Source organism: Aquarana catesbeiana, linkage group LG06 (assembly GCF_042186555.1).
Source record: "Aquarana catesbeiana isolate 2022-GZ linkage group LG06, ASM4218655v1, whole genome shotgun sequence".
NCBI classification, from domain to species: Eukaryota; Metazoa; Chordata; class Amphibia; order Anura; family Ranidae; genus Aquarana; species Aquarana catesbeiana.
In genome coordinates this window covers 295,822,795-295,836,863 of record NC_133329.1, presented here as the reverse complement: position 1 = coordinate 295,836,863, position 14,069 = coordinate 295,822,795, and the positions used below count along the sequence as shown (strand labels likewise).

General features: G+C 41.9%; 1 protein-coding gene across 1 annotated transcript in view; it reads right to left on the bottom strand.

Annotated features, from left to right (window-relative positions):
• SLX9 (SLX9 ribosome biogenesis factor) overlaps positions 1-14,069 on the bottom strand; it is a 290,807-nt gene that overhangs the window by 266,736 nt on the left and 10,002 nt on the right. Inside the window, exon 2 of the mRNA XM_073633478.1 lies at positions 8,696-8,804. Coding sequence (XP_073489579.1) covers positions 8,696-8,804 — 109 coding nt within the window. The remainder of the gene's footprint in view (positions 1-8,695; positions 8,805-14,069) is intronic.

Genomic DNA, 14,069 nt, shown 5'->3' with positions numbered 1-14,069 from the left:
GCTCTCACAAATCATAGGCTTTTCTCAATATTAAAGGACAATCAAAACAGAAATTTTGAATCTGCAGCTGTAGACTCGGTTTAAAAAAAAAAAAAAAAATAATAAGGAAGAAGAATGCTCTACGGTTGTCATCCTGATCTTGTCTTTGTCTAGTGTGTTGCACAGAATGTGTGTGCAGGAAGTGTAATCCAACCCAACTGACTGCATGCACGAGACACTAGGTAGTGAATTCAAGATTAGAACAGCTTAGGATTCTTACACTTCAAAATTCCTTCTCCAAGCAAATATTAAGCCAGGGAGTCAGAAATCACCCAAAGTGTGATAGTACCTATCCCGTCAACTGCCTGACCTCACATACTGCCTATTCAGCAGGTGAGAGATGGTACAGGGGTCAGACAGGTAACCTCTGACCTTTCTATTGCCTCAGCAATGACACCCCCATTAGAGCAGCACAATTAACCGTTAAAATTCGTGATCTCGATTCAACCCCCCTGACAATCTCTATTGCAGAGTTTGCAGATTCTTTCATATAACAAGTGGAGAGACTTATCTGCTCACTCAGCTGTCAAAACAAAAACATCCGGGCAGTCTGCCAAGTTTTTAACACATAACATTGTAACTTAGGCTAGCCATACATTATACAATTTTCTTGTGCAACTTTGGTTTAGATTTACCAAAACCATATAATAGGAGGTCAAACCTAAACACTTTCAATTTGTATGCAATCAGGCAGGCCCTTCTACTACATAGTTGAAGGTAAATCTAAAGAAAATTGAATAAGAAAATTGTATGGTGTATGGCCAGCTTAACTCTTTCTTCTTAGATCAAAGGGATAAACTTCTGTGTAAAGAAAAAATCCAGGCAGTCTGCCAAGTTTTTAAAAACTGTAAATGCAGGAAGTTTAACCACTTTTTCTGACACTTGTTTAAGTTAAAAATCAATATTTTTTGCTAGAAAATTACTTGGAACCCCCAAACATTATATATATTTTAGCAGAGACCCTAGGAGATAAAATGTCAATTGCTGCAATATTTTATGTCACACTGTATTTGCCCAGCGGTCTTTTAAACGCAATTTTTTGGGAAAAAAAAAAAAAAAAAAACGAAACAGTAAAGTTAGCCCAATTTTTTTTTTGTTTTAATGTGAAACATGATGTTACGCCGCGAGAATCATGAGCTATCTTCTAAGCAAAAAAATAAATAAATACATTTTTAAAAAAAAATAAAAAAAAAAAATCGCGATTTTCATTTTAGCCAGAACCGTGCAGCTCTAACCCCCATATTCTGCCCAATATCAGACAATGCCCAGGCCCTGAGTATTTTTGTAGGATGGGCGCAGGAAAATGTCATGGCAAAATACTAGCTGTCTTGTTGACCCTCTGGCTTCAATACTTTAAGTCACTGACCTGACCGAGAACAAGCATGCTGATAGGGACTTTTGCCTTTTCCCTGACTTTCTGAATAAAAATATTTGTTAAGGGGCAATAGTTGACACAAGTCAGTAGCACATTCAGGAGGAAGACAGCAATGGCTGACCAATTACTTCTCTAGTCTAGTCAAGTGATTGAGTGCCGATTCACATAGGGGCAACATGACTTCAGCACGACTTTGCAAGGCGACTTCAACGCGACTTTAAGCAACTTACAGCGCGACTTCAAGTCGCCTCCAGGACAGGTAACTTTGGCTATGGCCAATCACAAAATAATCAGCTCTCTGGGAGGGAGGGGTTTGCCTGGGTAAACTAATTTCTTTTCCTGTAAAGTCGCTTCAATATAGATGGAGATCCGACTTGGAGGCGATTTCCATTGAATTCTATGGGTACAGGTCACCTAGAAGTCAGATTGAAGTAGTGCAGGAACCTTTTTTAAAGTCGGAGCGACTTCAGTAGTGTACATTAAGACGCTCTCATTGACTATAATGCATTTCCGAAAGTCAAGCGACTTGGGGCGACTTGAGGGCTGACAAATCGGATCCCAATTTGTTGTAGTGTGAACCGACCCTTAGGCTCCATTCACACCTGAGCATTTTGTAGCTTGAAGCCTGAAGCTACAAAACACTTGAGGGGAAAAAAAATACATTATTCTCTATGGAGATGGATCACATCTCCACTCCAAGTCTCCTGAAGCCCTACGCCTGAAGCTCAAACAAGTTTTGGACCTTTTGCAGCGCAGCCCCATTGTTTTCAATGGGAAGGGGCGCTTTAGGAGCGGTAAATACACCGCTCCTACAGCGCTCCAAAGATGCGGCTTGCAGGACTTTTTGGACCGCCCTGCAAGAGCACCGCTCCAGTGTGAAAGCCCTCGGGGCTCACACTGGAGTGCATTGAGCGTCCCTTTCGGGGGGGCTTTGCAGGTGCTATTTTTAGCACTTTAGCGCCTGCAAAGCGCCTCAGTGTGAAAGGAGCCTTAAGCTCTGATAGCAACACAGCCATTCCTCACAGACTCTCTGACCAACTACCTAATAAGTAGGCCTGAAAGGGAAGTACTTGCCCTCTTATATTAAACCCTCTCTAGGCCGACTCTCTACAATATGTATATAGCTATCACATCCAAGAACTGGTAAGCTACAATAAAAAAAAAAAAAAAAAAAATTATACGTGCTTTTGGGTTTAAGGCCCCTTTCACACTTGTACGAACTGAAAGTCGCACGACTTTAACCAATTAAGCCCCGGACCATTTGGCTGGCCAAAGCCCAGAGCACTTTTTGCGATTTGGCACTGCGTCACTTTAACTGACAATTGCACGGCCGTGCGACGTTGCACCCAAACAAAATTGACGTCCTTTTTTTCCCCACAAATAGAGCTTTCTTTTGGTGGTATTTGATTACCTCTGCGTTTTTTATTTTTTGCGCTATAAACAAAAAAAGAGCGACAATCTTGGAAAAAAATTTAAAAAAAAAAAAATTTTAAAAAAACAATATTTTTTACTTTTTGCTATAATAAATATCCCCAAAAAATATATAATAAAAACTAAAATTTTTCCTCAGTTTAGGCCGATACATATTCTTCTACCTATTTTTATTAAAAAAAAAACGCAATAAGCATATATTGATTGGTTTGCGCAAAAGTTATAGCGTCTACAAAATAGGGGATAGTTTTATGGCTTTTTTATTACTAGTAATGGCGGCGATCTGCGATTTTTATCGTGACTGTGATATTGCGGCGGACACATCGGACACTTTTGACACATATTTGGGACCATTCACATTTATACAGCGATCCGTGCTATAAAATGCATTGATTACTGTATAAATGTGACAGGCAGTGAAGGGGTTAACCACTATGGGGTAGTGAAGGGGTTAAGTGTATCCTAGCGCATGTTTTAACTGAAGGGGGGAGGGGACTCTGTATGAACAGACTGTCTGTTCTCCCCTCAGAGAAATGGAAACTGTGTTTACACAGAGAGATCTTTACTAGTAAAAAAATTTAAAAAAATAAAAATGTTATAAATCTATCCCCTATTTTGTAGACGCTATAACTTTTGCGCAAACCAATCTTATTGCGATTTTTTTTTACCAAAAATATGTACAAGAATACATATCGGCCTAAACTGAGAAAAAATTTGTTTTAAAGAAAAAAAAATTGGATATTTATTATCGCAAAAGGTAAAAATTATTGTGTTTTATTTTTTTAAACTTGTCACTCTTCTTTTGTTTATAGCGCAAAAAATAAAAACCGCAGAGGTGATCAAATACCACTAAAAGAAAGCTCTATTTGTGGGGAAAAAATGATAACAATTTCATTCGGGTACAGTGTTGCATGACCGCGCAATTGTCATTCAAAATGTGACAGTGCTGAAATCCACAAGGGCTTTTTTTTTACCACTACTATTCCTTTATATTGGCTTTTGAAATTCACAAATGCAGCAAGTTAGAAATGTAATGAAAGGTTTAGCGCTGGGAAACACTTTTTGAAAGATAAAAAGTGCGATTCATACAAAACTATACAGATCAGAGCAAAATGAGGGACAAATGAGGAGGAAGGAGGGACAGAGGGACATTGCTCCAAATCAGGGACAGTCCCTCGAAATCAGGGACAGTTGGGAGCTATGATGTTGCCGCAGTACAACTGCGGCGGCTGGTCGGCATGCGGTTAACCACTTGCCTACTGGGCACTTACACCCCCTTCCTGCCCAAGGCATTTTTCAGCTTTCAGCGCTGTCGCACTTTGAATGACAATTGTGCGGTCGCGCTACACTGTACCCAAACAAATTTTTTATCATTTTCATCACACAAATAGAACTTTCTTTTGGTGGCATTTAATCAAAGCTGGGTTTTTTTATTTTTTACAAAAAAAAAAAAAAAAAAAAAGAAGTTTCTTACTTTTTTTCTGTCAGTAAATTTTTTAACCAAGTAATTTTTCACCTTCACTGATGTGCGCTGATAGGCGGAACTGGTGGGCATTGATGAGGTGACACTTATGGGCACTGATTAGGTGGCACTGATGAGGAGGCACTAATATGCCGCATTTATGGGCACTGATAGGCGGTACAGATAGGCAGTATGGATAGGCAGTACTGATGGGCATTGATGGGTGGCACTGATGGGCGACACTAATGGGCATTGATTGACAGCAGTGGTGGGCAGCACTGATTGCCAGCACTGACTGGCATCGCTAATGGGCATTGATTGGTGGCACTTGTGGGCAGTGGTGGGTACTGATTGCTGCTACTGGTGGGCACTGATAGCTGGCATTGACGGGCACTGATTTGTGACACTAATTTGCAATATTGTAATCAGGGCACTGATGATCAGTGCCCCAATTACATTCCTAGATGTCCCCCTGCTTGGAGATGCTGCTGATCGGCTCTCCTCGCCACACACTGTCAGCGTGAGAGCGAGGAGAGACGATTACCAACACTTCCTTGTTTACATGTGATTGGACACAGCGGATCACATTGTTAAAGAGCCTGGGGTCGTGCCGTGTCCTAGCAACACGGCGCGGCCGCGATCGCCATGCTGTGTGCCCCCACAGGCACGTCCATTCTGGGATGCAGTCGTGACGTCATCCCAGAACGAGAGCCGCACCACCCAGCCGTCATTTGACGGTGGGCAGGCCGCAAGCAGTTAAGCAATGCCTGTGTAATCTTGAGGTCTACGGACCTCAAGTCGCATCAAAGTCAGACCAAAGTAGTGCAGGGACTACTTTGAAGTTGCACAGATATGAACGGTACTCATTGGAAATCATGAGGTACCATTTGTCATACGACTTTGCACTCCCAAGTCGCAGGACAAGGTCGCACAAAAGTGTGAAAGGGGCCCAAAGCGGAACCAAACCCATTGATCTAACAGTTTTAAAACTAGTATTTTTTTCCCTCATACCTGTAAAATCCTTTTCTTTGAATACATCACAGGACACAGAGTTAGGCTATTATTCCTTACTTACTGGGTTATACGCCATCTCTAGGTGAATGGACACTGGTAGACCAAAGTCTTAGACTGGAAGTCCACCCCTATATAACCCCTCATACAGGAAGTACTTCAGTTTTGTAGCAAGCGCTGAATCCCCAAAAGAGGGGAGGGACCTCTGTGTCCCATTATGTATTCAAAGAAAAGGATTTTACAGGTAAGTTTGACAAAAAAAATCCTATTTTCTTTATCATACATCACAGGACACAGAGTTAGGCTATTATTCCTTACTTACTGGGACGTCCCAGAGCAATGGCCTTGAGAGGAGGGAGACACCCTGCCAAAAATCAAATCAAAATAGCCAGACTTTATACGGCAGCCTGTAGTACACTAAGACTGAAAATCGAATCCTCGGCTGCTCCAACATCCACCTGATAAAATCTCTTCAACGTATGCACTGAAAAACAGGTAGCAGCCTTCCAAATCTGAGCCACAGATACCTGATAGCGAAAAGCCCAGGAAGTTCTTACACCCCTGGTAGGATAAGCTCACGCCCTGAAGGGGGAGCCGTACATTTCAGACCATAGGCCTGAATGATCATTTGGTAGTCCCAATGGGCAATGTAAGCTTTGGAAGCTGCCTGCCCCTTCTTGGATCCTTCTGGGAGAACAAAAAAAAGAAGGGGCTGATCCTTGGATCTCCGCAGATCTAGACAAATAAACTCTGACCGCCCGTACTACGTCCAAAGAATGCAGTCGGTTCTCTTCTGCCAAACGAGGCTGAGAGAGAAAAAAGAAGGCAAAACAATGTCCCGATTCAAATGAGAGTCTGACACCACCTTTGGCAAGAAAGATGGAATAGGACGCAACACCACCTTGTCGTGGTGAAGAATTAAGTATGGTTCCCTACATGAAAGGGCCACCAACTCCGACACCCTTCTAGCCAAGGTGATGGCCATCAGGAAGGCTAGCTTGCGTGACAGCAAAACTTATGGAATTTCCTTGATTCGCTCAAATGGTTGTCTCTGTAACACAGACAGCATCAAATTTAAGTCCAAAAGACACATACGTAACCTAATGCGGGGAAGCAAAGGAGTAACCCCCTGCATAAAAGGGTTCGGACCAGCGATTGGGAGGTTAAAGGCCTTTGGAAGAATACCGACAAGGCCGAAATTTGATCCCTGATTGTACTCAAAGCCAATCCGATTTCCACAGCCGACTGTGGAAGAGAGAGAATTCTCACAATCGCGTATTTCCGAGGATGCCATTTTCTGGCTTCACACTAAGCAATAGCTAGCGACAGCTTTTCTGGCATTCACTAGGGTAGACACTACCGGTCCCAAGATGCCCTGATCCTTCAACACGCTGGCTTCAATAGCCATGCCGTCAAATTTAGAGACCGTAAGTTAGGGTGGAATATAGGACCTTGAGACAGTAGATCAGGGCGGCGCTGAAGCGTCCATGGCCCGTCTGTTGCCAATCTAACGATCTCCGGGAACCAGGGCCTTCTGGGCCAGGCTGGTGCCACCAGGATGACTGGAACCCTCTCTCCGAATCCTGCGCAACAAATGTGTAAGGAGAGGGATCGGGGGGGGGGGGGCATAAACCAGGGAGAACTGGCTCCATGGAACTACCAGAGCATTTGCTCCGATTGGCAAGGGATCCCTTGTTCAAAACTCGAACTGATGTAGCTTGTTGAACCTGAATGCCAACAGATCGACATCTGGCCATCCCCAACGCTCGCAAATTTCCCGGAACAGGTTTGGGCAATGCAGACACTGGTAAAAAACTGAAGTACTTCCTGTATGGGAGGGGTTATATAGGGGTGGACTTACTGTCTCAGACTTTGGTCTATCAGTGTCCATTCACCTAGAGATGGCGTAAAACCCAGCAAGTAAGGAATAATAGCCCAACTCTGTGTCCCGTGATGTATGATAAAAAAAAAACAGCACATGCCAGGAATGTAACTGTCACATTGGTTGTGCTCCCAACACTCCTGTCAAAACAAAGGCCAAGATGGCAGCTTCCCTGACTGAAAACATAACAAGGGTTTAGTTCAACCTTAATACAACGTTTTAGGCAGAATGTGGAAAGATTAGAACACACGTTATAGATTATATTGCTGTCTGTGCACCCGCTGGGTAGATTCACTGTGTTGATGAGATCTCTCACACTTTGTACTGTGTCTCTGGGACAAGACGTGAAGGGAAAAGGGAAGGCAGGCATTCTAACCATTTCCTACTTTATTAAATGCTAACAAAACAAAAAAAAGAAGAAGAAGGAAGAAGTTTTGGTTTTACACATACTTTAACTTTTTTTTTTAACCTTTAGGGCCTGTTCACAGCAATTGTAGTGCGGGAAACACACACACACACACACACACACACACACACCCCACAGGAACATGCTGCCCTCTTTAGACACACGTGGGTGCCATTAAATGTTAATGGCACCTAAACGCATCTAGCAAACACAAGAGTTTGCAGCCTATAAAATGTATGGTACGCAGTATCATGCGATTTGGTAAGGCATAATTTTAAAAGTCACACCTGCCATATTTTAGGCACATTTCCACATGTTTGGCAGCCCAATGACACAAATGGGCTGTCAAAAACCTAGTAGGAACACATGGTGTGAACTGCGGCAATAACAGAATGTAAACAAAAAACCTGCAGTTCTAGAGCCCTGGTCTCTCTGACAGAACTAGTAACGTAGTAAAGCTGCCAGATCATTTGCCTGAAGTACAGTTTTTAAATTCATTTTGAATGCGGTGTCATACTTTCAGGCTTGTTCAATAAGGCCAAGACTACACGTGCTACAGAAGTGTGTATGTATATGTTCACTTACTAGTTTACCATTTCCTATATGGATGACAGACAACGAAACAGGAAAAATATAAAGGAAAGCCCTGTATAGAGTGAAACCACAACAACCGAGTAACTCAAACCAAAGAAATACAGCAAAGAGCATCAGACCAAACAAGAAATTAGAGTTGTCCAACAGTATACTGTATACTTTTTTTACTATAAGTATCTACAATGTACAGTGCCGACAATTTACACAGCTACCGGCCAGATCACCAGATGAAAACAGCCTTAAAAAAAAAAAAAATGCAGCCACCACATCGAATGATTGATGATCGAATGCAGCCACCATTGGAATGATATTACATTTTTGTTTTTGAGTTTAATACCACTTTAAACAGCCCGTGTCTCTCTATCTACTAATGGTTTTAAAATGCGGTTTTAACACCAACCACTGTTCATGCATTCTTTCCTTCATCAGATTTCTGGATTTGAATAACTAGGGCTTGAGTTGAGTGATGTAGAAGCAATGTAAAGCACACTGTACCTTTTTTAACTGATGTCAAACTTTGTGTGTCCACGTCTAACTTCTGGGTTAATTCTTTAGGGTCAATCTTTGTTGAGGCAAAAATATGTGGCGATAAAAATGCCCAGTCCTAGTAAAAGAAGAAAATAAATAATTTTTACAATGTATAAACACAAAGCATCATAATCAACATATTCAATTTGTACAGAAAATAGTACACAGCTATGTACAGGTTTCTCTACAAAACATGTTTTATAAAAGGTGTCGCCCATAAATGCAACCTCAAGACACAAGACAAAATGTACAATTTAGTTAATCACTGCAATAAACAATTGCAATAGAGCAAAGCAACTAGATTTGACCTTTAGCCTGGGTTCACACTGGTGCAGTATGGGGGGAGAACACATGTAATTCAGGCACGAACTGCACCGCACTCCTGTTCAAATCACATGCGATTCTTTGCAGTGCGATTTGAGCCCATTCATTTGGTATGGATTTAATCGCACCGCACCCGCATGAAAAAGATGCATGCACCTTTTTTTTCCCTGCACTGGAATTGGATCCCAGGGATTCACACCTATGCAATACGATTCTGCCAATCGCACTGCGTTTTGCAGACCCTTTTTGGGGTGTCACTAAGTTAACATTGGCACCAGCAGCGGTTCACATCAACGAAGTACGATTGTGATGCGGTGCGGGAATAGCACAGGAATCACTGCAAATCCCACACCGCATCAGTGTGAACCTGGGCTTAAAGCTCATCACCAGGCAAGTTTTACACCCCCTTCCCACCGACTGCTGGCTTGTCATGAAAAAAAAAAAAAAAAATCCTATGCAATAGCCCATTTACTCACCTAAAAAAGAAGTCACGTGAAACTCCAGATATCAAGTTCTCTCCACTTCAGTTTACAGGAGGAGTCTTTTTTGGCCGTCCACATTACTGCCTAAATGATGTGGACACACTTTGGCTGTCCATGAGCAAGGTTCTTTCCGGATCCAGAATCCAATCACATTTCTAATTCAGTAGAATCTCAATATACATTTAGCAGCCTCTGTTTTTATTCTGGTTAGGTGAGACAGTTATTCATTTTATTTTTTTGCAAGTTAGCTTGGAAGCATGCTGGGGACCTTCTTTATATTTTGCCATGACGTCTGTACCTTACTCCTTTTTACTACCTTTTTTTTGTTTGTTTTTTGCTGCAGACACACAGAAGGCTTCAAGCGGTGTTAAACACCAAAACCCAAAAATTTATTATATTACAGCTTACCAATCATTACATGTGGTGGCTACATCAGGTTTTTTTTTTTTTGTATTCTTTATTTAGCGAGAGCACAGAATAACAGCCTCATTTAACATTAATAATGACAAGACAGCTCAGGTGCTGCTGAGAGAGCAAAACTGAGGCCAGTTGAGGTTTGCCAGGTTAACATGCAACAGGCATAGACCCTAATGAAACATTCTAGGTTGGAACCGGTTGGGCAGAGGCAGGTGGTTGGTCAGGACTGTCCAGAGGGTGTTCCGTATCTGCAGGACACATTAAATTCTTGATAAGCTGAAGAAGAGCAGGAAAAGAACAACCATGGATACCACATCACAAAACTTTTCCTCCCTTTGGTAGAAGGAAGGTGTAAGATATTCCATATGTTCAATATAATTGATTTTAGGCAGCCACATGGAGATTGCAGGAGTGATGGACTGTTTCCACAAGACCGGGATACAGGCCCAAGCTCGCGTAAGTGAGGATTTGTACAGTGAGAGCGGGACACTATTGAGGTGAAGCAAATACCTCATGGGGGGACACTCCAATTCCACGACGTAAGCTGGATCACCAACTGGCGTACTTGTTCCCAAAATGGGTGTATTTTTGAGCAATTCCAGAAGACATGCAAGTAAGAACCTGCCTTTTGGCCACATTGCCAACAGAGGGAAGATACTTGAGGAAAGATTTTATGAAGAGTCGTCGAGTTATTAGCGATGGAAGACTTGAGGGCAAACTGTATAACCTGTTCCGCGTTTAAAAAAAAATTTTAGGCCTGAAGATTACATTAACCACCACCAAATTAACCATTACATTAACCACCAAAACATTACATATTTTCTAAAAACAGACACCCTAGAGAATAAAATAGTGGTAGTTCCAATTTTTGTATTTCACACAATATTACCACAAAGGTTAAAAAAAAACTACACTAAAAGTTAATTTTAGGGCATACAAATGCAATAAATTACCCAATTTTTTTGTAAAATATAAAAGATGATGTTGCACCAAGTGCATACATACCCAACATGTCAAACTTTAAATGCGTGTGCCCGTGAATCGGCGACCAACTAAACTACCCTATATTTTTCATAGGCGACGCTTTAACCCCTTCCCGACCGGCGCACGCCGATGTACGTCGGCAGAATGGCAGGGCTGGGCAAATGGACTTACAGGTACGTCCATTTGAATTCCCCACCGTGCCATTGCGTGTGCGCCACCGGCGGCGTGCGTGCTGGCCGGGAGCTCCGTGAGTCGGGTCCCGCAGACTCGATCGCCGTGGTAATACCCGCGATCGCCTCACGGAGAGGATGAACGGGGAGGTGCTGATGTAAACAGCATCTCCCCGTTCTGCCTAGTGACAAGTGTCACTGATCACAGCTCCCTGTCATCGGGAGCAGTGATCAGCATAGTGACACACACACAGCCCATCCCCCCTACAGTTAGAATCACTCCCCTAGGACATACTTAACCCCTCCCCGCCCCCTAGTGGTTAACCCCTTCACAGCCAGTGTCATTTACACAGTAATCAGTGCATTTTTAACCCTTTCATGACTAAGCCTATTTTTGAAATTTGGTGTTTACAAGTTAAAATCTGTATTTTTTGCTAGAAAATTACTTAGAGTTCCCAAACATTATATATATTTTTTAGCAGAGAATCTAGAGAATAAAATGGCGATTGTTGCAATATTTTTTATCACACGGTATTTGTGCAGCGGTGTTTTAAACGCAAATTTTTGGAAAAGTGACACTTTCATGAATTTTAAAAAATCCAAACAGTAAAGTTACCCCAATTTTTTTGTATAATGTGAAAGATGATGTTACGCCGAGTAAATAGATACTAAACATGTCACCCTTTATAATTGCACGCACTCGTGGAATGGCGACAAACTACGGTACCTATGAATTTCCATAGGCGACGCTTTAAAAAATGTTTACGGTTACCAGGTTTGAGCTACAGAGGAGGTCTAGGGCTAGAATTATTGCTCTCGCTCCGACGATCGCAGCGATACCTCACATGTGTGGTTTGAACACCGTTTACATATGCGGGCGCGACTTCCGTATGCGTTTTCTTCGCTGCGCGAGCTCGCGGGGACAGGGGCACTTTAAAATTTTTTTTTTTTTTTTTTTTATTTATTTTATTTATTTTTTTACTTTATAAATTGGGTTTAAAAATTTTTTTTTTTTTTTTTACTTTTATTGCTGTCACAAGGAATGTAAACATCCCTTGTGACAGGTACTCTTTATGAAGGGATGGGGGGGTCTAAAAGACCCCCTATCCCTCCTTTACACTTCAAAGTATTCAGATCGCCGAAAAAGGCGATTCTGAATACTGTGTACTTTTTTAAATTTGGCGCCATTGGCAGCCGAGTAAACGGGAAGTGACGTCATGACGTCGCTTCCGCGTTTACAACGAGAAGGCTGGAACAAAGCCGCTCACAGCTTCGTTCCAGCCCGCCCCCAGCCGCCGAAGGCAGCCAAATGGACACCGGGCCTCCCGATCGCACGGGAGGCCCGGTAACAGCGGCGGGAGGCGGGGGGGATGTCCCCTCCCGCTCCTCTGGTATAACAACCGAGCGGCTTTTAGCCGCATCGGTTGTTATACACGGGTAGCCGATCGCCCGCTGTAAACAACGGTACCGGGATGATGCCTGCAGCTGCAGGCATCATCCCGGTATAACCCCGGAAAGCCGAGTACGCATATCTGCGTACGGTCGGCGGGAAGGGGTTAATCCCACTGATTGCTATATAAATGACAATGGTCCCAAAAATGTGTCAAAAATGTCCGCCATAATGTCGCAGTCACAATAAAAATTGCTGATCGCCGCCTTTACTAGTAAAAAAAAAAAATATTAATAAAAATGCCATAAAACTATTCCCTATTTTGTAAAACGCTATAACTTTTGTGCAAACCAATCAATAAACGCTTATTGCAATTTTTTTTTTTACCAAAAATATGTAGAAGAATACGATCGGCCTAAACTGAGGAAAAAAAAAATGTTTTTTTATATATATTTTTGGGGGGGGGATATTTATTATAGCAAAATGTAAAAAATAATGCGTTTTTTTTTTCAAAATTGACGCTCTTATTTTGTTTATAGCGCAAAAAATAAAAAACGCAGAGGTGATCAAATACCACCAAAAGAAAGCTCTATTTGTGGGAAAAAAGAACGTCAATTTTGTTTGAGAGCCACGTCACACGACCGCGCAATTGTCAGTTAAAGCGACGCAGTGCCGAATCGCAAAAAGTGCTCTGGTCAGGAAGGGGGTAAAATCTTCCGGAGCTGAAGCGGTTAAAAGCTCCATATAGGTCATCAGTTTAACATTACGGAGAAGGTCTGGTGCTAGAAATTGTTACTTATTTACCATACAAAACCATTAAGGAGGTGTGTGATAGACCAAAATTTATTCTGCAGCAGGACAATGTCGCCAAACATATAGCCAATGTCATTAAGAACTATCTTCAGTGTAAAGAAGAACAAGGAGTCCTGGAAGTGATGGTTTGACCCCCATAGAGCCCTGATCCCAACACATCTCTGACTCGGTCTGGGGTTACATGAAGAGACAGAATGATTTGGGGCAGCCTACATCCACAGAAGTTCTATAATTAGTTCTCCAAGATGTTTGGAACAACCTACCGTCCGAGTTCCTGCAAAAACTGTGTACAAGTGTACCTACAAGAATTTGCAAGGAAAGGGTGGTCACACTAAATATTGATTCGATTTGGATTTGTTTTCTATTCATTTACTTTCCATTTTGTTAACTGATAAAAATAAACTATTAGCACTTCTATTTCTAAAAGCATTCTTAATCTAAAGCATTTTTTCACACCTGTCTAAACCTTTTCCACAGCTCTAGCTCTATGTGCTGGGTATATTCTCAGTATATGTTCTTATTCCGGATATACTGTATGTAACATAGCAGTACCATGTCTCTTGTTTTGTATGTTGGACGTAACTATTTGTATGTTTTAATCCAAAAAATTAAACAAGAGCATTTCTCTTGTTTTGTATGCCAGGTGTAATTCTCAGTATTCTTTTCATATTTCCCATTTATGGACATTTCAAAGAAGCACTTCTCTTATTCTCTATTAGATGTAATTCTCAGTATGTGATTTTATAAGTCAGGGTTATTAA